The sequence below is a fragment of the Equus przewalskii genome, chromosome 9, assembly GCF_037783145.1.
Source record: "Equus przewalskii isolate Varuska chromosome 9, EquPr2, whole genome shotgun sequence".
NCBI classification, from domain to species: domain Eukaryota; kingdom Metazoa; phylum Chordata; class Mammalia; order Perissodactyla; family Equidae; genus Equus; species Equus przewalskii.
In genome coordinates this window covers 11,202,014-11,228,792 of record NC_091839.1, presented here as the reverse complement: position 1 = coordinate 11,228,792, position 26,779 = coordinate 11,202,014, and the positions used below count along the sequence as shown (strand labels likewise).

Sequence of the window (26,779 nt, the reverse complement as noted above, 5' to 3'; positions counted from 1 at the left end):
AAAGTGACAGCATCCGTGATCGTGGAGACCAGCTCAGAAGGTGCACTCATCCTCCCCCTATTGTACCGCTCACTTATTTCCTAGTAAGTTCGTCTCCTTCATCCTCTGATCACAGACAACCTAAGGTTCTCTGCCTCGCCTCTCAACTAGAAGCTTCTTAAGCTTGTCGTTACTAATCAACTGAGGATAAACATTGTGTGCAATGAGAGTCATCACTCAGCCACCTTGTTCCAGGACCTAGGATACAAAGTCCAGGCTCCTCAGCTTGGCACTCAAAGCCCTTTAATATCCAAATCCTATCTCCTCTTACACTTAAATGCCCCCAGGGACCTGACAGGTCACCAGCAAGTGATTTGGGCTTGGAAGGGCCTGGGGTTAACTAAGAGCAAATGCCCCATCCAAAGTGGGCAGCCACTATCAGACCCAGCAGACAATAGCCATGTCCTTGGACAATCCTCCTGACCCTGGTTGCTGTCTCTCCTCTGGTTCACTAGGCCCCCTTCTCTATCTGTCTTTCACTCCCACCTCTGGGATCTTGCACCTCCAGGAGTGTGCCTTTGACTGACCCCCTTGTGTGAGAACTCCCTTCCTGATGTCATCTGGCTGTATTTCCCTGATTGTTGCCCGTTCCTCACAGGCAGTTCTCCAAAGTTCCTGTGCTTGTGCCTCTCACGTTTTCTCCTATACAAGCAGCCTCTCCTCGCAGTCCTTCAACAATATTCCTCTGACTGTCCTCTGTGCCAGTCTGGATATCTATGGTTGTTTGATTCTGCCTGTAACTTCTTTCAAGTGTGCCCTCTTCCCTGCTTCTTCTTTGCTTATTCTCCAACCCAGCCACTATTGCTATATCCAAGGGAACTGCTTACTGGCGTGTTCTCGGCCACATTGATATGCCCCCCACAGGAGGGAGAAGGGAGAAGTTCTTCTCCTGCTGCTCCCCTCAAATCCCCTGAGCCTTAAGTCTAACTTTCTTCACTTCTTCACGTCTCCCATCTCTGCTCCCAACCCCAGGACAACTCTCCGGGTCTATGAGTGAATAAAGAAGCTGCATTCCCACTGATCTCAACCCTTTGCATGCCAAAGGGAGGCTGAAGGGATAATCAGGGGAAGCATCTCTGAGTCCCCAGAGTTGTAATGGAGGAGGCTCTGGGAGGCTATGAGTGTTCTTTTCTGCAAGGCGCTCCTTGTGTCTGGGAATGGAGGAGAAGTTCCAAATATGTCTTCTGAGACGCTCTTCTTGAATTCACTCAAGCATTCCTTGCCCGATTCCCTATCCTCTCAGTCTAGGACTTAGTCTCCCCATTGGGCTTGGGATATTGGAACTGGCTTCCCTGGGAACAGAGTCTAGAGTTTCATATTCTGGTACCCTCCTAGTCCAGCACAGAGTTGGGCACACAAAGGGAGGGAGGCGGGAGCCTGACGCTGAGATCCTGGCAGCTGTAGGTCTGGTAATGGAGAACCATGGAAGATTCTCTGACACGACTCACTGACCTTCCTTTGGGACTTCAGTATCTCTTGTATGCAACACATATGATTTTCACCCCTTCTAAACCTTTCCCAGGATGGCAAGGGGCTCTTAGACCTGGACTAGGCCTTGGTAGAAATGGTGCTTTCATTTTGCTCCACTCCTGCCTGTCTCCCTCACCTGCTATTAACTTAGAGGAAAGGGCCAGGACTCAGGGCACAACCCAGCCTCAGTCCCAGGTAAGTTGACACTGCCACAAACCACCTCAGTCTCTCATTTGGAATTCTTTCCCTCTTTTCATCATTGTTCCACTCAGAGAGTGGACAGCAGGGTGCCTTTACCTGGACTTTGGGTAGGAGGCCTGGAGGACATTAAGAACAGCTCTCAGGTAACAAGTGTGTATAGCATCAGGTGCTCTGCTAAGCATGTGATGTGCTTGACTTGAGTGCATTGAGTCCTCTCAACAACTCTATGGTGCAGAGACCAATATCCCCATTTTTCAAACGAGGCCACTGAGGCACAGAAAAGATATACTGAGAGGATGAAGCAGAGCTATGATTCATGCCCAGGTCTGCCCAATTCCACAGTCCATACCTCTAAAATGTCTATTGATTCACTAAATATTCCTTGAGTACCCACAGTGAGTTGAGCACTGTAGACATAGCAGCAAACAAGATCTACCAAGTCCTTCCCTCTTGGGGTTTACTTGGAAGGAGGGCAGAGAGACTGCAAATAGAGAGACAAACACATGTATATTCTAACATCAGGGAGCAGTGAACACCTCAGGAAAATACAGCAGGTGCAGCTGCAGAAGGATGGAAGTGGCTGTTTCCAGTAGGGTGGTGAGAGAAAGCATCTATGAGGAGAAGAATTCGAGCAGAGATCTGAATGAAACAAAGAAGGGAGTCATGCAGATGAATCTGATGAACAGAGAAGATAGTCTATGGAACTAAACTCAGCATGGAGATTTTTTTAATTTATTTCACACAGTATTAGAAGCGGATTTTTGAGTCAACTGAGTGCTTGTCCCATAACCGAATTCTCCCAATTTCTGATTCTTTTGAAAAACCAGAGCTGTGTCCTTTGCGTCTTCCCCATCCTCCCTCCCGCAGGCACAGCATCCAGCGGCCCCTGTGCACAGTCCATCTTGGTTTCCAACACTGAGCGGTGCTGTCCAGGTACCAGGTTCTGTAAATAGCTCTCACAACAATGAAGAGGAGCTCAGGACCATCCACCATGGGGATGGTGAAGCCTGTACTGGGACATCTTTCTTCAAACTCCCCCTGTACCTTGACCTCCAACCTAGAGGAGTGCTTGGGTACTTAGAGCATGTGACAGGAAAATCAGTTTGTTCATTTATTCAATAAGCATATAGTGAGCAGCGAGAGTGCTAGCAATCACCCAATAGGCTCGGCCACAGTAATACTTATCGTCAAAGGCTGGCAACCACTCTGACTGGTCAGTGCCCATGCCAAACAATTGCAAAAACTTTTCCTACTGAAACTACTATTTAGTCCCATCCTTTGCAACCCAGCTTCTCCCACTCTCTGCCCTTCAGTCTCCCTTCTCTGCAGGTCACGGCTTTGTAGATTTGAGGCTCTTCAACACCTCCCCCAACTCTTCTCATAACCTCTCCAGTGCCTCTTCTGCAGCAGGAAGTCTAGCAATCACACCACAATGAGGACGAAAACTCCTAAAAACTCTATTCCTTAATGGAATCCAGGATTTTGGCTAATGTCTGGCCACAGCTCTGGACTTAGGAAAATTCCTATATAGAATTAGAAAGGAGTAATGAGACTCAGGCTCCCTCAAACTCCTCCTTCAGTCAGTGAGTATGTAGGATGAAGAGTCTTCAGTGTCATGACCAGAGTGGTGGATATACAACTCTGGGCATTTTTCAAAACTCATAGAACTGTACAGAACAAAGAGTAGATTTTACTCTTTAAATTAACGCTTTTAATTTAATACGTAAATTTTTTAAATCCACCAGGATGTGGGGGAACTCAGAACGGAATACAAACTGCAACAATTAAACATACTGTATTACCAATTAATAACAAAAGCACACTAAAAAGGGTGGGATAAAAAAGAACTAATTGAAGTAACTTTTGAAAAGAGGAACCTGATTGTATATTGTATACCTAAAGACAAAAATAACTATGCACAAATACTGTACTCTGACATAATTTATTTCTCACGGGGTATGGGTTAGCAATTCTGAAACTATTTTATGTATATGTGAGGGTTGAACAAATAAGTGCTATAAGAACCATTATTGGGATAAATGGCAAAATTTAAATATTACCTGAGTATTAATGAATGATACTATGTCAATATTAAATTTTCTGATTTTGATAATAGTACTGTAATTATGTTAAAAAGTGTCCTTGCATGGCACCACTCATCAGGTCACGTTGAGGCTGCATCCCACATGCCAGAACTAGAAGGACCCACAACTAAAATATACAACTATGTACTTGGGGGGATTTGGGGAGAAAAAGCAGAAAGAAAAAAAAACTGTCCTTTTTCTTAGGAAATGCACACTGAGCAATTTAGAGGTAAAGGAGCATCAGGTCTACAACTTATCTCCAAGAGTTCATAGAGAAATAGAGGGAGAGAACTTGATAAATAAAGTGTGGCAAAATGTTAAAAATTGACGAGTCAGAGGAAATGGTACATAAAAGTTCCTTGTATTATTCTTGCAACTTTTCATTAATTTTGAAATTATATTGAAGTAAAAAGCCCACTAAAGATTCCCAAATAACTGCATCACAAAATAAAACTCGAGAATATTTATAGGAACACAAAAATATCCAGAGCACGACAAGGAAAAATTCACAATGTCTGACACCCAATCAAAAATTACCAGACATATGAGTAGAGAAGATCTGTCATTAAATGTCAACCATGTGCCAGGAACATTTGTGATATTATTCATTTGTTTTTTAACAAATTTTGAGTACTCACACTGGGCCAATCACTAAATTATGAGCTCAGACGTAAAGTCTTATTTCCACTTTACCTCTGAAGAAATTGAGGTATAGGGACATTCAGCAACTCAGTCAATGTCACACAGCTTTTAAGTGATAGAACCAAGATTTGAACCCATATCTACTGACTCCAAAGGCCACGCTCTTTCCATATGTCATACTGTAGGGGAAAGCAAAAGAATATAATTGGGAAACAAGTATAAAATAATCTAGCTTCATAAGATCCTAATTTTTTCCAAACAAAATTTTTCGTAATCATACTGCTACCTGCCATTTTTAAATATTGCTTTTTTATAAATTGACATTTTACAGATGATGTGGGTTAAATTCACATTAACAATTGGGTTTTGTTTCTTCCCAAAGCCCCAATACATAGCTGCACATCCAAGTTTTAAGTCATTCTAGTTCTTTTACGTGTGATGCTGCCACAGCATGGCTTGATGAGCAGTGTGTAGGTCCACACTCAGGATCCGAACTGGTGAACTCCAGACTGCCAAAGTGGAGTGCACGAACTTAACCACTTGGCCACAGGGCCAGCCCCCACCAATCATTTTTTGACACAAATGATTAATTTTGTAAATGGGATATTCTCAATATTAGTGATCCCATACTAAGAAAGATTGTATGTGAAAATGGTACCAAAAAACATGGTTTTTTTGGTAAAAGAAAAAAAAAGGTTGGGGCCGGCCCAGTTGCACAGTGGTTAAGTTTGCACGTTCTGCTTCTCAACGGCCCAGGATTCACCAGTTCAGATCCTGGGTGCGGACATGGCACTGCTTGGCAAAAGCCATGCTGTGACAGGTGTCCCACATATAAAGTAGAGGAAGATGGGCATGGATGTTAGCTGAGAGCCAGTCTTCCTCAGCAAAAAGAGGAGGATTGGCAGTAGTTAGCTCAGGGTTAATCTTCCTCAAAAAACAAAAAGAGAGAGAGAAAAGGTTGAAAAAGCAATTATTTGACGAGTTCTCACTTGGAATATAACTGTATATCAACACATATTCATGGAGGTCATATTTTATGAAATATTACCCTATTTGAAAGCAGGGATTATGCCCCACTCTTCTTTTTCTGGTTCCAACCCCAAGTTCTTCATGCAGTGCTTTGTAAAAATTAGATATTTAACAGGGCTGGCCCCGTGGCCGAGTGGTTAAGTTCGCGCGCTCCGCTGCAGGCGGCCCAGTGTTTCGTTAGTTCGAATCCTGGGCGCGGACATGGCACTGCTCATCAGACCACGCTGAGGCAGCGTCCCACATGCCACAACTAGAAGAACCCACAACGAAGAATACACAACTATGTACCGGGGGGCTTTGGGGAGAAAAAGGAAAAAATAAAATCTTTAAAAAAAAAAATTAGATATTTAATAGACAATAGTGAATTGAATGAAAATCTTTTTCCTATCTACCAATGTCATGTAAATGTTTTTAACAACTCTCTTCTGTGAATTCATTTAATAATATTGGACTCCTAAAAAAAAATTACTACTGCCAGACATGAAAAGAAGCAGGAAAATACGATTCATAATGATTAGAAGAAAATCAGCCAATTGAAACAGACCCAGGACTGACACAGATACTAGAATTAACAGATAAGGACATTAAAATAGTTATCATGACTGTATTCTACATGCTTAAAGAGTTAAGTAGAGACATGAGAGATATAAAAAAGACTCAAAGCAAACTTCTTGAGATGAAACTACAACAGGTGAAATGGAAAAAACACTGCATTCATGGCATATTAGACATTTCAGAAGAAAAGATTAGTGAGCTTGAACCCATAGCTATAGAAACTATCCAAAATGAAAAAAGAATGAAATAAAGAAATACAAAATATGGAAGAAAGGAAAGATCAGTGAGCTGTAAGGCAATTTTAAACTTTACGTGTCTCCAAAGTTGAGAAGAAGAATAAAGATTATTTGAAGACACAATAGCCAAACTTTTTCTAAATTTGATGAAAACTATAAACATACAGATGCAAGAAACTGAATAAACCCCAAGCACAAGAAACATGAAGAAAACTACACCAAGGTGCATTACAGTAAAATTCCTCAAAACCATCAATAAAGAAAATCTTAAAAACAGCCAGAGGAAAAAAGATATATTACAACAAAGATAACAGAGACAAGGTTAACAGCAGCTTTCTCATCAGAAACAACATAAATGAGAAGCAGTGGTGCAAAAAGAAAACACTGTCACCCTAGAACTCCTTACTGAGTGAAAATATCTTTCATAATGAAGGTAAAATATTTTTTACAAATATGTGAAAATTGAAAGAATTAATCCCATGCAACAAGAAATATAAAGTGAAATCATTCAGAAAGAAAGAAAATTATATCAGATGAAAATATGGATCCAACACAAAGGAATGAAGAGAACTAGAAAAGGTAAATGCATGGATAAATATGTGTTTTTCTTATTATACATGTATACTTGTATAATTGATTATTTAGACAAAAATAATAAAAAATATTGTGTGTGTCTGTTGTCGCTTTTATTTTCTGAGTAAGATCATACGGTATTTGACTTTCTCCCTCTGACTTATTTCGCTTAATGTAATACCCTCAAGGTCCATCCATGTCGCAAACTTTCAATCCATTTTGAGTTTATGTTTGTAAACAGTGTAAGAAAGTGGCTTAGTTTCATTCTCTCGCGTGTAACTGTCCACTTTTCCCAACACCACTTATTGAAGAGACTGTCTTTTCCCCATTGTATATTCTTTCCTCTTTTGTTGTAGATTAATTGACCACGTAACTGTGGGTTTATTTCTGGGCTCTCTATTCTGTTCCATTGATCTGTGTGTCTGTTTTTGTGCCAGAACCAAACAGTTTTGATTATCATAGGCGATGACAGGTCCATGTGTATTATTGCCCTGAAGACCTTCCAGTGGGACGAGAGATGGAGGTGGAGGACAGTGATATTGATGATCCTGACCCTGTGTAGGCCTAGGCCAATGCATGTGTTTGTGTCTTAGTTTTTAACCAAAAAAAAAAAATTTTAAATAGAAAAAATCTTACAGACCAAAGAGATAAAGAGAGAAAATATTTTTGTACAGCCGTACAATGTGTTTGTGTTTTAAGCTGTTATTAGAAAAGAGTCTAAAAGTTTCTAAAAAAAAAACTTATAGTAAGTTAAAGTTATTTTATTATTGAAGAAAGAAAAATATTTTTTATAAATTTAGTGTATAGGGCCAGCCCGGTGGCACAGTGGTTAAGTGCACACATTCCACTTCAGCGGCCGGGGTTCGCCAGTTCGGATCCCAGGTCCGGACATGGCACCACTTGGCAAGCCATGCTGTGGTGGGGTCCCACATATAAAGTAGAGGACGATGGGCACGGATGTTAGCTCAGGGCCAGTCTTCCTCAGCAAAAAGAGGAGGATTGGCAGCGGATGTTAGCTCAGGGCTGATCTTCCTCAAAAGAAAATTGTAGTGTAGCCCAAGTGTCCAGTCTTTATAAAGTCTACAGGAGTGTACAATAACCTCCTAGGCCCTCACATTCACTCACCACTCACTCACTGACTCACCCAGAGCAACTTCCAGTCCTGCAGACTCCATTCATTGTAAGTGTCCTAAACAGATGTACCATTTTTTATCTTCTATACTGTATTTTCACTGTACCTTGTCTATGTTTAGATATGTTTAGATACCCAGATATTTATCATTGTGTTACAGTTGCCTAGAGTATTCAGCACAGTAACACACTGTTAAGGTTTATAGCCTAGAAACAATGGGTTATACCACAGAGCCTAGGTGTGCAGCAGGCTGTACCATCTAGGTTTGCATAAGTACACTCTATGATGTTCGCACAGCAACAAAAATCACCTGACGATGCATTTCTCAGAGTGTATCGCTGTCGTTAAGCAACGCATTACCATATCTTGGATATTAACCCCTTATCAGATATATCATTTGCAAATATTGTCTCTCACTCAGTAGGTTGCCTTTCTGTTTTGTCATTGATTTCTTTTGCTGTGCAAAAGCTTTTTAGTTTGATGTGGTCCCATTTATTTATTTTTGCTTCTGTTGCCTTTGCCTGAGGAGATAGATCCATAAAAATGCTGCAGAGACAGATGTCACAGAGTTGACTGCCTGTGTTTTCTTCTAGGAGTTTTATGGCTTTAGGTCTTATGTTTCAGTCATCCATGACTTCTTACTGCTCCTGTGGACACTGGCAGTGTGTGCTTACTGATCTGCTTGAAGGCCCTGGGGTTCTCACTGTGCCAGATCACAAAGGGTTTCCATTTGTAGCCTGCAACATTGCCCCCATGCAAACTGTTATCCTGTCCTTAAAAGCCTTGAAACCTGGCATTGACTTGGCCTCCTTCTGGTTGAAAGTCCTTTCAGGCATCATTTCTAGAATAGGGAGATTTCATCCATATTGAATATTTTCTCTGGTGAGTAATTTCCCTCCACAATCAGCTTATCCAGAGTTTCCAAAAATTCTTCAGCTGCCTTCACACACTCCTACTTACTTTCACACTATGTAATGAAGAATGATTCTGACGTCATTTAAACCATCCAGAGGTAGCAATAAATTCAACATCATTGTCAGGCTGAGCCTTTTCCTTCAACAAACTTTTTTGTTCAACAAGCCTTTTCTTTTTGCTTTGGCTGTAATCGTCATGGTGCTGATAGGGATACACTTCTGTGTCTGGTCTTCAAACCACATCATTAGAAGTCTCTCCACGTCTGATAGAGGGCCTTCTCAAACTTTGCTTAGTCTCACTGCCTTCAATGAAGCAGATCCCTTAGCAGCTTCCATCACTTTGTTCTTGTTCTTCAAGATCATAGCTATGGTGAGATGGGACATGCCTGACAGGAGCAATAGTCATCACTGATTATGTAACTTCATAGCCCTTAATCACTTTTAATTTTGCTTCCAGATGTGTCACTAGGTGTGGCCTCTTACTGGCAACATTAGCTCTGGATTTTATAAGCTTAGGGGCCATGATGAGCAAAACAACACAAGATTAAATCAAGCACAAGAGAAAATAATGCAATCGAGAGATGTGGTAAACACGAGATGTATGAGGCTGCTGGTGGCGTAACAAAGCATACCGTTTTACAGTAAACTTTTTTATATCAGTAGAAAGAGTACACTCTAAAGTAATGACAAAATGTACGGTATAGTAAATACATACACCAGTAATGTCATTTATTATCATTATCAAATATGTACTGTACCTAATTGTATGTGCTATACTTTAATATGACTAGTAGTGTAGTAGGCTTGTTTACACCAGCATCACCACAAACATGTGAGTAATGCACTGTGCTATGACATTACAATGGCTACCACATCAATAGGCCATAGGAATTTTTCTGCTCCATTATAGTCTTGGAACCAGCATCATATATGCAGTCCTCATTGACCAAAAGGTCATTATGTGGTACGTGACTGTATATAAAGAACTCATACAACTCAATATCAGAAAAAATATGTAATTTGATGAAAAAGTGAGCAGAGGACCTAGGATAAACATTTCTCCAAAGACATACAGGTGGCCAACAGACATGTGAAAAGATGCTCAACATCACCAATCATCAGGGAAATGCAAATCAAAACCACAATGAGATATCAACTCACATCTATCAGAATAGCTATTATCAAAAAGACAACAAATAACAAGGATTGGCGAGGATGCAGAGAAAAGGGAACCCTCATACACTGTTGGTGGGAATGTAAATTGGTGCAGCCACTAAAGAAAACAACAGGGAGGTTCCTTCAAAAATTAAAAATGGAACTACCATACAATCCTGCAATTCCACTTCTGGGTATTTATCTGAAAAAAACAAAAACACTGATAAGAAAAGACATATGCTCCCCTGTGTTCATTGCAGCATTATTTACAATAGCCAAGATATAGAAGCAACCTAAGTGTCCATTGATACATGAATGGATAAAGAAAGTGTAGTACATATATACAAAGGAATATTACTCAGCCATAAAAAAGAATGAAATCTTGCCATTTGCGACAAGATGCATGGACCTAGAGGGTATTATGCTAAGTGAAATAAGTCAGACAGAGAAAGACAAACCCCTTATGATTTCACTCACGTGTGGAATCTAAAAAACAAAACAAATGAACAAACAAAACAAAACAGAAACAAATTCATAGGTACAAAGAACAAACTGGTTGTCACCAGAGAGGAGAGTGGTGGGGAATGGGCAAAAAAAGTTAAGGGGATTAAAAGGTACAAACTTCCGGTCAAAAAATAAATAAGACATGGGTATGTAATGTACAGCATAGGGAATATAATCAATAATATTGTGATAATTTTGTATGGTGACAGATGGTTACTAGTCTTGCTGTAGTAATCATTTCATAATGCATATAAATGTCGAATAACTATGTTGTACAGCTGAAACTAATATAATATTGTATGTCAACTACACTTCAACAAAGAAAAATAATAAGGGGACTGGGGGAGGGCAAAAGGAGTAAAGCAGCACTTTGCAGGGTGACAGATCACAACTAGAATTTGGTGGTGAACAGGATGTTGTCTATACAGAGGTCAAAATAGAATGATGTACACCTGAATTTATATAATGTTCTAAAATGATGTTACCTCAACAAAAAATAATACTACCCCAAATAAAGAAGAACAGGGACAATCTTTGGGAGGATATTGACTGGGAGACAGGACGATGTTCTACACCTTCGTCTTTGTAGTAATTACATGGGTGTGTGCACGTGTAAAACTCCATCAAAGTGTAGACATAAGTTGGTGCACTTTACCTTATGTAAGGTACCTATTGGTTTAAAAAAGAGAGGGGGTCTTTTAAAATTTTTTTAATGTGGTAAAATATACAGAACATAAAATTTACCATTTTTAAGTAGACAATCCAATGGCATCAAGTACATTCAGAATGTTGTGTAACCGTCATCACTATTCATTTTTAGAACTTTCTCGTCATCCCAAAGAGAATCACTAAACAATAACTCTGTATCTCCCCCTCCCCCAGCCTCTGGTAATCTCTATTCTACTTTCAATTTCTATGAATTTGCCTATTCTAGGCACCTCATGTAAGTGGAATCATACAATATTTGTCCTTTTGTGTCTAGCTTATTTCACTTAGCATCATGTCTTCAGTGTACATCCATATTGTAGATTGTATCAGATTTCCTTCCTTTATAAGGTTGACTAATATTCCGTTGTACATATATGCTACATTTAGTTTATCTGTTCATCTACTGATGGGCATTTGGGCTGTTGTAAATACAATAGCCTTTTGGCTATTGTAAATAATGCTGTTAAGAACATTGGTGTACAAGTATCCGTTTTAGTCTCTCCTGTCCATTTTGGGGGGTATATACCTAGGAGTGGAATTGCTGGGTCATATGATAATTCCATATTTCACTTTTAAGTAACTGGCATACTGTTTTCCATAGCATGTGCACCATTTTACATTGCCAGCAGCAATGCACAAGGGTTCCAATTTCTTTACATCTTCACCAAAACTGATTTTCCTTTTTTTGTAATAGGCATCCTATTAATGCACGTGAAGTAGTATTTCATTGTGGTTTTGACTTGCCATTCCCTCATGAATAGTGATGTTGAGTATCTTTTCATGAAAGGGTCTTTTCAAGATAGGAAAAATAAAGCATATTGTATGCTAATGAGAAAGATACAATAGAGGGAGGAAAACAGATGATACAAGAAGTGAAAAATGGCACCCACTTTGGAAACAGTTTGGCAATTTCTTGCCAACATATGCTTCTCATATGACTGAGCAATCACACTCTTAGCGATATATTCAGATAAACAAAACATATATCCCCACAAAGACAGAAACATACACACAAAGAATAATACATATTGCTGTTCAGAATAGCCAGACACTGGAAACGATCCACATGTCTGTCAACTGGCGAAGAGACCAGCAAATAGAATTAAGAAGTTCCCCTCCCTGCATTGAACATCACAATAACTCCACACCACCAGGTGAAAGTCTGTCAAAAAACGTAGGTTAGACACCTAAAGCACTGTGTAATCACACAATTGTTATTACTGCTGATATGTGGCTGGGAAAACAAAACACCATAAGAGGAGCCTATGCCTCTCCGTGGGGGTGGTTGTGGGCTTGTAGTGCTACTGGCTGGCTTTATGTTCCTTGTAACTGGACGGGCGGATGTACAAGGGGACGTCCCTACATCCATGCATGTATCCTGTCTTCCCTTCAATAGCTTCCTTCTAACTGGGAGCCAGTCTGCACATACCATGGTGTGTGATGCACTGCAGGATGGTTTCACCCCCTCGCCATCTTTTCTCCACCAGTAGCAACAACTGCCGTAAAATGGCAAGCATCTGCCTTAGCCCAACACATGGCAGCAGCCCTCAATAATATCAGACCTGCCATCACACTGCTAAGTGAGGAAACATCCCAAGCGAGAAAAGCAATTTGACAAAACAGAATGGCCCTTGACATGCTCACTCCTGCTCAAGGGGGAACTTGTGCTGTGATACAGGTAGAATGTTGTGTCCACATCCTGGACAATGCCCATGACATTTCTTCCACAACGGCATCCTTATGCACCCACCTACAAGCCACTCAGGCATTGTCTACCAACCTGGTCTCTGCTTGCATTCAATCCCTTCCTTCACTGTGATGGAAAGTGTTCTTTGGTGTTATTGCCTTTTTGCTACTCCTACTGTGTTCTCTATTGCTGTTGTGGTATATGGTTACAGCGCTCCCCTATGTGTCTGGCCCAAGGGACTCCGAGAAGAATGGCTCGATAAGACTGTGAGGGCCACGCAGATACATGGGGGTTGGAGCATAGGGGTATCTAGTGGGTAGAGACCAGAAATACTGCTACACAGCCTACTACATACAGGACAGCCCCTTACACAAAGAATTATCCAGCCCAAAATGTCAACAATGCCGCGGTTGAGAAACCCTACAATACATCCCTCCCACCCCATGTTCCTCTGTAGCAGGAGGGCAAGTCAGACCACAAGAAGAACTCAAAGCCCCTTAAAACTCCCCTTCTTAAGAACCCCGAGTTCTCCAGTGAGGCAGTCCGATCAGGCCCCTCTCAATCCAGTTCCAGGGTCAGGGGAAAGTAACTTTTAGAGTGGATCCAGTACTGGGTGCCTGGGGTGGGGGCACTGGTAGATGCCAAGGGAAACCAGAGGTGTGTAATCCCATAATCAAGCCTTCACCCCTCTTCCAGAACCTGCCCTAACCAGTCTTTCTGGGACTTAAACAATGGCATGAGCCCCACTCCCCAAACCGCCATGTGCCTGGGACCTGGGGTATCAAATTCCCTAGGACCTCCAATCACTTCCTCCCCTACCCCCATGGGAATGGCAAACACGGTGTGCACCCACGGACCTGTGGGGGTACCTGCCTCCACCTGGCCTCCCAGACCCTTGGCCTCAGGGGACCTCTTTTCCATACAACACCCAGCCACTGGAGTCCTGGCCCAGCTCCAGGTTTTTGCAAGCTGCCCTTCTGATCTGGCCAGGATTTGAGTAACCGAGGTCAGTTCCTGGAGCAGGAGCCAAGAGCTGACAATGCCGGGGCTTAGGAAGGCAGAGAGAGGATTGTGTATGGCACTGGGTGGGGAGAACCTCATTCAAGCCTGAGGTCCTTTTCCCTGGGGTTTCCACCTGCCTCACCCATCTCCCAAGCTCTCCTTCAAATTCTGCCTGCCTTCAGTCCTGCCCACCACAGTCTAACTCATGGAGGCATGAGACACAGAAAGAAAAAGAGAGACACCCAGACGGGAGGAGGCGGTGATGGAGAAAGACTTACATAGAGAGAGAGACAGAAAGAAAGGGCACAGGGAGAATTAGAAAATGCAAGAGAGTGAGACGCAAAGACTCAGAGACACCGAGGGAGAGAGAGACTGAGAGAGAGAGAAGAAAATTCAGGGGCAGAAGCAAAGGGAGACACACAGAATTTCAGAGACAAACAGCGAGAGACAGACAGAAGGACGAGAAGAACTGTGAAAAGCAGTTTCCCAGAGAAGGAGAAAACGCCAGCCCAGGGTGGGAAAGGGACTTGCCCAAGGTCACACAGGGCCAGTCCTTGGCAGAAGCGGACTTAAACCCAGAGAAATAGAACCAAGTGCCCAAAACACCAAAGAAACTCAGCCCCCCTCCCTGGGCCATCATTTTGCGACAGCTCCACAACGCCAAACCAGCCTCAAAACCAGACCCAGGGACCCAAATGGCAAAAATGGAGAAGCCTTTGCCCCACCCCAGGGCAAAGGACCACCACTGACCACAGTGAGAGAGCTGAGGTCAGCCTGCAGGACATGCCAGTCCAGGAGGGTAAAAGTGGTTCCCAAGGCATGGCATCCAGCCAAGACATCAGTCTAGCTGGCTGGAGCACACAGCAGACCCATGTTAAGGCGGGGAAGTGGGAGGAGATTCAAGTTCAGTGGGGGAACAGGAAATGCGGGCCAAGGGGCATGGATAGAAATGATTTAAGAGCAGCCTTCAAACCCCAGGCATACCCAGAGCTGCATGACACACAGCTGAAGTGGCCACAGCCAACACACTGCAAAACACACCTGAGTTGCCTTTGTGGCTTGGCAGGTAAAGGGCGGAACGCAAGTCACAGAGGAGGAAGCGATGCTCTCAAGACAGGAGGTAGCTAGCTCCATCTCCCTGTCTCTAGGACTGGCTGGGGTCTCTCTTGTCATCTCCTCCGAGGCTTCTCACAGTCTCTGGCTCTGTCTTTATGGGGCTTTCTCTGGGACCTTGTTCATTCATTTGGCAAGTATTTTCAGAGCTCCCAGCCAGGGCTGGGCACTGGGTTCTCTGCACAGGTGCTTCATCCAGTGGCTGGCATCTATCTCTGGAATGTGAGCCCTGTGTTTAAAACATTTGATTCTTTCCTCTGTTTCTGGTTCTGCCCTTCTTCTCTGTCCCATCTGTCTTGGTCTCTGTCTCTGCATGACTCTGCCTAACATTCTCTGTTTCTCTCTCCCTCTCTCTCTGACTACATGTCTCTCTGTCTCCAGGTATCTCTCTTTCCTGTCTGTCGCACTCTCTTTCTTCCCTCAGTCTCTGTCTCTTTCTCACTCTCTCTCTCTTTCAGTGTCCATCTCTGTGTCTCTCAATAAGTGCATATCACTGTCTCGTCATCTCTCTCTCCTGGCTTTCTCTAGCTCTGTCTCTCTATTTGTCTCTTTCTTATTTGTGTCTCTCTCTGTAAGCCTCTTTCTGTGATTTTTCTCTCTGTCTGGTTCTCTATCTCTGGCTCTCGATTTGTCTTTCTCTGTCCCGACATGTCTCCCTCTTTATTGCCACCTCTGCATGAGAGTCAGTCTCCTGATAGACAATGGATGAATGGAGGGATGAATAGACGGATAGATGGCAGACATCTACAGATATTTAGACATCTCACTATTTTTCTCTGTCCTTCATTATCTCCATGTGTACCTCTCTGTCTCTGTCTCTCTTACTGTCTGTCTCTCTTCTTCTGTTTCCTGATTGTCTCCTTGCCCTTTCTCTCTCTTTCTCTCCCCTGTCCTCTCTATTCCTTCTCCCCTCCCACCCCGGGGCCTTTCCCTGTCTCTGCCTCTATCTCCTTTCTTCTCTCCATCTGCCTCCACTTCTAGGGTCTGGGGAAGGCAAGTTCCAGAAGGAAATGAGGAGTGAAAGGATTCCACTTCCTCCCCAGCCCCGGCCTCTCTCACTTTTCTCCCCAGACACCTGCAGCTGCCTTCACCATGGACAGTATAAACACACCCGTCTTGCTCCTCCTCCTGGCTCTTGTCTGCCTGTTCCTGACCCTCAGCTCAAGGAGCAAGGGCCGGCTGCCTCCAGGCCCCAGGCCCCTCCCACTCCTCGGAAACCTGCTGCAGCTTCGCTCCCAAAACATGCTGACCTCCCTTACCAAGGTGCAAAGACCTAGGCTTGCGTGAGGAGGGAGGGACACAGGGGAGGGGTCCTCTGGCCCAAGACTCACCCCTCCCCCCGTGACCTCTGTCTTGCTACCCCTAGCTGAGCAAGAAGTACGGCTCAGTGTTCACAGTACACTTGGGCCCCAGACGAGTGGTTGTCCTCAGCGGGTACCAAACCGTGAAGGAGGCCCTTGTGGACCAGGCGGAGGAGTTCAGCGGCCGCGGTGACTACCCCGTCTTTCTCAACTTCACTAAGGGCAATGGTAAGCCTGCTCCCCATCTCCTCCACCTCCAATCCTTTCCACACTGAGGGAGGGGATAAGGATAGGAGACTGCCCTCCCTCTTTTGGTGACATTCAGAGCCACTGATCTCGCTGATGACATCAGATGGGATGGAGCCAGGTAGTGCTAGTCTAGAGAGAAGTCTGTCCCAGCTTCCCCACCCCCAAACCCCACCACCATCTTGAATTTCACTTCCATACTAGTCCCCATCTCCATCCAACTCCAACACCATTCTCATCCCAATCCCTAACTCTAGCCCAACCACATCATCGGAATTCCATCTCAATCAAGTGGCCAAATTATCTGGCCCCAGCCCCCATTGTCCACCTCAACCCAATCCTCATCAACCCTACCTCTATATTCCGCATTTCAACCTCAACTCCATAGAGACCACTCACCTCTGTCTGCAACACTGACTACATGACACTCCAACCTTCATTCCCATTATGAATCTGCTTCCAATCTCCATTTTAAAAATCTATTATCAACCCCATCCTAATCCTTTTAGTCAAATTGAATTCCACTGTCATTTTTCTCCCCAGCCCCAGCCCTGTCTTCTATCCTAATCACCTATCGAAGTTGTCAGTCCCCAGTTTCCATTTTCAACCTTAATCCCATTCCCATCACCAAAACTAACCCCATCACATATCGACCCAACCCCAAGCTCAATCTCACCCCCAGTCTGCCAATCCTTCCCACTCTACCCAACTCCACCTCCATCACCAACCTCAAACCAATTTATCAACTCCCTAATTCCCCCTCATGTTCCATGGCCATCCCCAGCCCATCTCAAACCCAGCTCCACTCCCACCCATCTAGGAACTCACGTCACTCACTCCAAACCCATCCTCTCTCAATATCCTCTCCTCCTTTAGCTTGGAAATCACCTAGCCTTATGGTTTTCAATTTTTTTTTAAACATAAATCTCTTATTCACAGGCAGCCATATGACAAGCCCAATAAATGACAAAAGAAATAAAGCTGCTCTAATTGAAAAAGAGGCCCCAGAGATCTGCATCCTGGACTATTCTTCTCCCCCTAGAGAATCCTGAGGTCTCCTGCTGGCCCCTTCACTAGATGGGTCCCAGCTGCCCCAAGATTTGTAAGTGGAGAGCTGTGGTAAAAAAACTTACCTATTGTGTATTGAGTACACCTTCTCTACCTTCATGTCCCCTTCCCTGGACTTGATCTTATGACCTCACCTGTCCAGGTGCACCAGATGCAAGGAAGTGGAGACAGGGCAGTTGAGAAAGTCACCTTGCTACTTTTGCAAAGAAAATGTCTGGATATTACATCCTCTGTTACTAAAAATAGCTTCCATCTAATTAGCTATTTTTAGTACACAGCAGAGAGGGTAAGGCAGGGTTCTGCCACTTACTAGCTATGTACCTCTGGGCAAGTGGCCTCTCCTCTCTGACCCTCTGTCTGCTATCATGAAAAGGTTCTTATGAGAAGTCAATGAGATAATGCACACAATGCAAGACAATACACTATAGCTTTTTCTTCTTTAGCATCTAGCTCTCTGCTAGTTCCAGAGGAATCAGAGATAAACACATCCTTATCTATCGCAGTTCTCAGTTTAGTGAGAGACACAGCCCCATCCCCAGACTTTGACCACCCAGGGCTGGGATGGGGAAAGCCGGGGAGCTGTGGGAGCCTAGAGGAAGCCTCTGGGCCAGCCAGGGAGGGCGGGCCAGGGAAGGCTTCCTGGAGGAAGGGACCTCTAAGTTGAGATCTAAAAGATGGAGATGACCAGTCAGGAGCAAACAGGAGGTGAAGACAAAGACCCTGAGTCCGGGGAGAGAAGAGAACAGGGTCTATCTTGTTCCTGGATGAGTTCCCAATGTCCCAGTGCCCATTGTTCTTGCTTCTCTCCCTTGTCTGTGCATTCACTAATCAATAATCAATCACCAGCACCTCCTGTGTGATGAGCCCTGCACTGGACAATGGAAGACAGGCCTCAGCTCTGCCCTCACAGTTTAGTGAAGGAGATAGCCCCATCACCACACAAGGATAGCCCAGAGTGATCAAGTCTGTGCTGGGGGAAACAGAGGCAGAGTGATCAGGACTGTGGTAAGGGAAGCCTAGGGCCCTTTGAAAGCTCAAAGGAGGCACCTGACCCAGCCTGGAGGGCTTACTGGAGGGGGGTGAGGGGAGATCCCAAACTCACAGTCTCTCCCAGCAAACATCAGGAAAGGGGACTCGGAGGGCAGTGCTCTCGGGGACAAGTCATCAGTTGAGCTGGTCCCCCTCTTTATCCCCAGGCATCGCCTTCTCCAATGGGGACCGGTGGAAGGTCCTGAGGAGATTCTCCATCCAGATTCTACGGAACTTCGGAATGGGGAAGAGGAGCATTGAGGAGCGGATCCTGGAGGAAGGCAGCTTCCTGCTGGCAGAGCTCCGGAACACTGATGGTTTGGGATCATTGCGAGTTAGGTGTTGTGTTGCTGTGTGTTATTGCTGGGTGAGGCTGTAGTGTTGCCAGGCACTGCACGTGGTATCGTATTGTGTTGTGTGCTGTCACGCCAATGTTGTTGTATTGCTGTACACTGCGTGTCAGTCTGTTCCGCTGCCTTGATCGTACGTGTTGTGACATCACATGTAGTGTGTTCTGTGCTCTCTGCTGGGTTGCTGTGCATTATTATTGTGTGTTGTGGTGCAGGGTGATATAGTTATATGCTGGTATTATCTGTCAGCGTCATTATGTTCCCGTGTCCAGGGACGTTGCTGGGCCCACTATTACGTCACTCTGTGTTGTTGTGTGTATTGGCATGTACTGGGGTCATATATGCTGGGTATTTCATTGCCACACATTATGTGTTCTGTGATGTCTGGTGATTGCCACGTGTTGCTGTGTTGTGTGCTGTGGCCAAGAACAGCCTGTTCCATTGTTGGGCATTATCGATGTTAACCTGCTGCAGGATGTTATGGTTCTGTGCTGCCTGTTGCATTGCCAAATACAATACAAACAGGGTGTTGTTATGATGCATGCTGGGCAGCCAGAGCCGTGCATTCAGCGCTGCAAGTCACGTTGAGTTGGATGTTGTACAAACTTGTGCTATCGCTGCCTGGGTTCTGGTGTGTTGCACATTGTGTCTACAGGACTGCGCTTCTTGACCCACTCCGCCCCTCACCCTCAGGCGAGCCCTTCGACCCCACGTTTTTCCTGAGCCGCTCCGTGTCCAACATCATCTGCTCCGTGCTCTTCGGCAGTCGCTTCGACTACGAGGACAAACGTCTGCTCACCATTATAAGCCTCATCAATGAAAACTTCCAAATCATGAGCAGCCCCTGGGGCGAGGTCAGGAGGCCTGGATCTGCGGAGGACAGGGAGAGGGGTCTGCACAGTCCAGGGACAAAGCGGAAACAGTGGGCAGGAAAGGGACTGCGATTGGCCCTTCCTGACCCCGCCCCTTCCCATCTGACCCCGCCCCCGAGTTACACGGCCACGACTAAAACACGCCCACACCCCCTCCACCGCACCTCCAAAACCCAGCCGCCCTTCAAGACCCCGTCCCTGCCTGCCCGATCTCCTCTGACCCCACTGGCATTCCCTTCACACACACACACACTCATACACAAACACACACGCACACACACACCCTGCCTGCCGCTCCAAATCCCTCCTACTCTCCTCTATCCCCAGTTGTACAACCTCTTTCCAAGCCTCCTGGATTGGGTGCCCGGGCCGCACAGACGCCTTTTCCAGAACTTCGGGTGCGTGAAGGACCTCATCGCCCACAGCGTGCGCGATCACCAGGCCTCCCTTGACCCCAACTCTCCTCGGGACTTCATTGATTGCTTCCTCACCAAGATGGCACAGGTAAGCCCCGCCTGGAAGTCCCACCTCTGCTCTGACCTGCTGCCCCTGCCTCAAACCAAAAAGGATCCCCGGCTGAGCAGGATTGCGTATGATCTCCCCACAACCAGCAAGTGAAGCTGGAACACTTGGCTCTGCTGGACTGGAGCCCGGAGCCACTCGGGGCCACCGCCAATTAACAGCTCATTAAGAAGTCCTTAAGGATCTGTTCACTGTGGCCCCTTCGGCTGAGATTTTCCCAACCCCGCCCTTGCGCGCTCCCCAGGTCCCCTAAGGAAATGTATTTAAACACAGGAGGGACTGAACTGGCACCCAGTAGCAATTGTTCAGGTCTGTAGGGAGCGGGTCGCACAGGCTTCGAGCCTACGGTCAGGGTCCGGGCAGGATGTCCCGGCCCTGGCTCATATTCCCACCCCCAACCCTCGCAGGAGAAGCAGGACCCCCTGAGCCACTTCAACATGGATACCCTGCTGATGACCACACATAACCTGCTGTTTGGCGGCACCGAGACCGTGGGCACCACGCTGCGCTTCACTTTCCTCGTGCTTATGAAGTACCAAGAAGTGCAAGGTGCGCACGCCCCAAGCCTGGCCGGGAGACCAGCCCCACAGCGCCATGGGGCACCCGGCTCCGCACCCGCTTGAGCCTCTCCCCGCCCCCTCTAGGCCCCGCCCACAATGAACCACGGCCCCGCCTCCGGCCCCCCGCTCAGCCTCCCTAATAAGCCCCGCCTCCTGTTTACACCTCCGTGGCACAGCCAAACCCACAAAGCCACACGGAGGCCGAGCCCACCCACGTGGCTCCCATAGCCCGCACGAGGTGCCTGGACCCGGACCCCGCCCTCGTGGTCTTGCTTTGTGGCCCATCTCTGACCCTGCCCACACAGCAGGTGTCCTGTCTCCGAGCTCAGCTCGCACCGCCCGCCCAAAGACTGGCCCCACAGCAGGGCCGGCCCAGGAACCCAATCCCTCCCAAGCAGTCTGACCCGCCCACACAGCACTGTCTGCTACCCCTCCTCCCCGAACCCCGCCTCCGGGTCTATCCCGGAACCCCTGCCTCCCGCACGGAGTCCAGCGGGGTCCATGCCACCTGCCCTGCCCCAGATCTCTCAGCCCTCGTGCACAGACCCTCTACTCGATCCACCCTCCGCGGGCCTGGTCCTCGAAGCTTGGCCCACACGACCCCACCCCTAGGAGCCCTTGCACAAATCCAACTTTCACCCTAACCTTTATCTCTGAACCCAACCTCCGAGCCTCTGGCTAACCCTGCAGCAGCGCCCCGACAGGGAAGTATTAACTGGACCCCTCCCACACACACGCACACGCCTCTTCCTAGCCCTGGGGAACCCGCTGATACCCTCCACAACGCTCCCCCCTCCACCTCCAGCCCGCATACAGGAGGAGATCGACAGAGTGGTGGGACGCGCGCGGCTGCCAGCGCTGGAGGACCGAACGGCCATGCCTTATACAGATGCAGTGATCCACGAGGTGCAGCGCTTCGCAGACATCATCCCCATGAACTTGCCGCACCGCGTCACTCAGGACACGGTCTTTCGCGGCTTCCTGCTGCCCAAGGTGCGCTAAGCACCTCGCAGACGTCATCTGGCACCCCAGGAAGAGGCATCCCAGACTCTTGCAAATAGCACCTGCAGCTCTAGCAAGGAGGATCCCAAGCCCTAGCAATCAGCACTCCGGGCCTTAGCAACTGGCATCTCAAGCCCTAGCAACAGACATCTGGGGCCCTTGAATCCAGAACCTCAGCCCTTTCCCAGGACCCCATCCTGTACCACAGTGGACTGGACCCTGTCCTGAACCCCAGGCCCCTTCCCCATGATAGATCCCCTTCCTAGGACCCCTTTCCAGAATCCCCAGGGTCTGGGACTTCATCTTGGTGATCCCCTGTACCTACACACTGTTCTAAGAGACCTCTCCCCGCCCCCCAAGACTCGAAATCTGCTCTCACAGAGGAGGTATATCCTAATCGCTGTCTCAGACCCCAACAACACAGCTTCCAACACCTGTCTCTCAAACCCCAGACAGCACAACACATTTCCCGGACCCCTGATGGAGTCCTATGGTCCGCCCCAAATCGCTAGGACCTCCAGCCCTGTAGAGTGGAAATCCTAGTTTGAGAGCCTCCCAGCCCTTCTACACCACTGATTCTGCCTCCCCACCCCCACAGGGCACGGATGTCATCACCCTCCTTAACACCGTCCATCACGACCCCACCCAGTTCCTGACGCCCCGGGAGTTCAACCCTGAACACTTTCTGGATGCCAATCGGTGCTTCACGAAGAGCCCTGCCTTCATGCCCTTCTCTGCTGGTGAGAGCCGGGGCGGGGGGCGGGGGTCAAGAGTCAGAATCTTCCCGGCTCCATATTCCTACTTGCGTTCCCCGGCCCTAAGTCCACGCTCCAAACCCTCTCACTTCTTCATTCCACCCCATCCTCAGCTTTGGATGTGCAGAGACGTTCATTCTCATTCCCACCTCTGCTCCTAGAGGCAGATAATGCCTAAAATCCTTGCGGAGGGAGGTGGCGGGGCAGGCTGATAATTAACTTGGAAGTCGGCCCTGTCAGTCTCTCCACTGGGTGGCGCAGGTGAGGTGGTTCTAGGTTTTCCTGGCTTTGGCCTTTACCGGGCTAAAAAGATCTTTCCCGTTTAACTCAGTCTTGGGCGGGGAAAAAAAGGGGGGGGGGGGGTGTTAGGGGGGACGGATAATAATAGGTAGCTTAGCATACTGCCCGCTGTGCGCCAGGTGCCGCCTCTGGAAGAGCTATAAGAGTGGTGGCTAAGAGCTGAGCTGTGCAGCCAGACCCCAGCTCTGTCATCTCCTAGCTGTATGGCCTTGGATCTGTTACTTCACCTCTCTTTGCCTCAATTCCCACATCTACAAAATGGAGATAACAATAAGGCCCACCTCTTGGGGTCGTTATGAAGATTAAACTAACTAATAGCAGTATAATGCTTAGAGTAATGCATGGCACATAGTAAGACCTACATAAGCACTATATTCTCATTGCTTTACCTGCATTTACCACTCACGGCAACCTAATAAGGCAGTATTATTATCCCCACTTTAAGTACCCAGAAATCGTGCTTTCCCAGACCTTTACATAGGTGGATCTGTGCCGTCCTCAACCGTTACCCTCATATGTTTTCCTCCGGAAATTTGGGGGTGGAGCCCCTCGCCCCATCTTATCTCCTGGCTTCTTCTCACCCTCCCACCCGCACAGGACGCCGACAGTGCCTGGGCGAGTCTCTGGCGCGCATGGAGCTCTTCCTCTTTCTCACCGCCATCCTGCAGAGCTTCTCGCTGCAGCCGCTGGGGGCGCCCGAGGACATCGACCTGACGCCGCTCAGCTCTGGTCTCGGCAATTTGCCGCGGCCGTTCCAGCTGCGCCTGCGCGCGCGCTGACGCCCCCGGCCTTCCAGATTCGCCTGCCAGCGAGCAGCCTGTCGTCGAGGGGTTGCTCCCCGCGCCCTGTCTTCTCGTTCCACTGAGCCCTCATCTCTCTCGCTGCCATACTCGCTTCCCCTCCTCTTGTGGCTGCCACGTGCCTATCCTCTATCTCCATCTTTACCGACTCCGCGTCCCCAGAGGCGAGACAGACCTGGGGATGGCGCAGTGCATGCCTTGCTTTACTTAGCCACCAAACTCGTCTGTTGCGCGTCCTTTTTGGGGCCTTTTGTATCATTTCCTAGTAAATTATCTTTACAATAGAGTCAAATCTGCCTTGGCTGAATTAAGGGGAGGAGGACAGTCCCCTAGGATGGGGAGAAGGGAGGTCTGGCTGCAGAGAAAGGAGACATCTCACAGTGACTAGTTCCACCCTCACCCTTAGGGCAGCTAGAAATTGGGAGAAATGGTTTCCTGGAGATAGGCTGGAAGTAAAGGCTGTGAGGCTCTGAAGACAGAGACACAGAGAAAAAGACAGCAGCCCAGAGAGATACCAAACAGGTCTGTAAAAGATACAGGGCCACGTCCAAAGATGGAGATGTAAGCAGGAAAGTGAGAGACCACCAGATATAAACAGACACAGAGACTGAGAAATAGCAATTACACTTACATACTGCTTCCTGTTCACACGCTGTTCTCAATGCCACATTCAAATCTCCCCATGAGGCCCAACAATATTATTATACATTTTTGCAGATGAGCAAACTGAAGCTCAGAGAGGTGAAGTGACTTGACCAAGTTCACACAGCCAGAAACAGGCAGAGCTGAGATCAGAATGCAGAGCATCTGGCTCCAACCCTGCTCCTCTCAGGCTCACAAGTAAGAGACACAAAGGAAAGCAGAGAGATACGGAGACCACAAATGGGGAGACAGAAGAGAAGAGAGACAAGGAAAGAAACAGAAATAGCCAGAGAAAGACAGAGAGGAAGGGCAATGAATGGGAGCAGGGAGGCCCTGGAAGACTGAAACTCTCCTCTTTCTCACCCCTCTCCCAGGACCATTCCTCTGTGGTGCAAGTCCTCCATTCAGTAGGAATAGCAGCCCCAGGCATGGGGCCTCCCAACCTCGAAGTGGACTTGACTCCCTGACATCCTGCTGACAGCAGCTTTTCTCAATGAGCAGGCATCTCAAGCTTCCTTGAGCCAGAGTCAGGCAGGGTGGGTCTGGCCCCCCAGCCATGGGCAGAAGTGGCCTGGGAAGCCCTACCCGGAATGGGGGTTGCCCAGGGGCATCCAGAAGCTGGGACGTGCTGTGCTGAGCATAACCACTGTGGTGAGGCTCACAGGCGTTCCCCACATGGGGCGTTGGCTCCTTAATCCCCATGCTTGCTCGCTCGCTGTTCCCACCTCAGGCCAACTACAGAGTCAGCCCCAGAGCCCAGCCAGGGACGCAGAGGTGGAGGGAGAGAGGGAAAGACTCAGAGGTCCTGAGAAAGAAAGATAGACAGCAAAGAGAAACACATGGAAATACTGAAAAAGAGACAGAAAGATACATAGAGACAGCAGAGAGAGATTCTCAAAGCCAAAGATTGAGCAAGACAGAGGAGGAGAAAGAGGAGTATTGAGAAAAAGGGAGAGACAGAGATGACCAGAGAGAAGGAAAACAAGGAGATTCTAAAACAGAGATAGAAAGGAAGAGAGGAACAGAGATGAAGAGACAGAGATCTGGGAGAAAAAGAAAAAGAGAGCTAGAGAGACAGAAGCTTCAAGAGATGAGACAGAGACAGACAGGAAGAGAGGCTGTCAGAAGGATTGGCAAAAGAGAGAGTGAGAGAAATCAAGTCTGACTTAGAGAGAGACAGAGAAACAGAGAAATCGGGATGAAGAGAGTCATGCAGTCATTCAACAAACATTACTGAGTGCCCACCCTGTGCTGAGTACTATTTTAGGTGCTGGGGATACTCAAGTGAACAAGATAAAATGCCTACTCTTGAAGAGACCCTAATAAAGAGCATCCATCAGAGAGCCTGGCACAGGGGGATGGGGTGGGCCCGAGGAGCGCACGCTTGTTTGTGCCCTGCCGCACCCCTGCTGACTGTGGAGTCAGTGCCTCTGATGAGGGACGCGGCCCCACAGCCCTGCCAGTCACAGGTTCCTGGAAAGAGAAGGGCTGACAGGTAGGGGGAACTGCGACAGAGACACAGACAGAGGCAGCGAGAGGGGGAAGCACAGAGAAAGGAGATTAAGGTAAAGACAAAATGGAGGGAGAGAGAGAGAGAAAACAGACGAACAGAGGCAGACACTGAGAGTGAAACAGAGAGAGAAATGGGACTAGAGAGAGCGACAGAAAGAGAAACACGGTGTTTCCTAATGTCTGAGAGGGAGACGCTGAGAGATGAAACAAAGATAGAGAGAGAGACACTCCCAGAGACAAGCCCAGTGTCAGATTCTGCACAGGTCCTGGCCATCTCCCCAGGTCTGAGCCCTGTGCCAGGCACCCGGTGGAAGGCTGGATCCAGCAAGGCAGGGGCCTGCGGGAGAGTGGGCCCCTGAGCAGTCTGCTCCAGGTGCTGACTCAGCCACATCCCCTACCCCTGGCCCATCCAGGCCTGGGGCTGTCCCCTCCAGCCCACACCCCCAGGGTCAGCAGGAGTGAGGCATAAGTTTGTCCGCCATAATGGCCTGGCTTCAGATGGGCATGCCCACTGAGGGGTTTAGGGGACTGGAGCCCAGGGTGTGCAGCAGCATGGGCATAGGACATTTTGGGGCATCTAGGAGGCAGAGCATTGGGAATAGAGATGGCAAGAGTTCAGGGCAGGGCACAAGTATGGAGATACAAGGGGGTCAACACGTGGGAAGGCATCCAGGAGTCATAAGGATAGGCACTGAAATGCCAGGCTGATGGGCACCAGGAGGCTGGGGGACTCTAGTGAGCCTCTGGGACACAGGTACAGCACACAGGGCTCCAAG

At 47.3% G+C, this 26,779-nt stretch overlaps 1 protein-coding gene across 2 annotated transcripts; it reads left to right on the top strand.

Moving 5' to 3' along the window:
• The first annotated feature begins 14,759 nt into the window (after nt 1-14,759).
• LOC103565413 (cytochrome P450 2F5) lies at nt 14,760-24,135 on the top strand. Of its 2 annotated transcripts, none has more exons than XM_008541458.2 (10): nt 14,760-15,051; nt 16,116-16,307; nt 16,411-16,573; nt 18,856-19,005; nt 19,732-19,892; nt 20,238-20,414; nt 20,840-20,981; nt 21,798-21,985; nt 22,593-22,734; nt 23,647-24,135. In XM_008541458.2, exons 1-10 carry the CDS (start codon nt 15,034-15,036, stop codon nt 23,826-23,828), a joined length of 1,515 nt encoding a protein of 504 aa, XP_008539680.1. In that variant the 5' UTR covers nt 14,760-15,033; the 3' UTR covers nt 23,829-24,135. The 2 variants fall into 2 exon arrangements, with proteins under 2 accessions (XP_008539680.1, XP_070413936.1); XM_070557835.1 differs by having other exon boundaries at nt 14,858-14,997.
• The last annotated feature ends 2,644 nt before the right edge of the window (nt 24,136-26,779 follow it).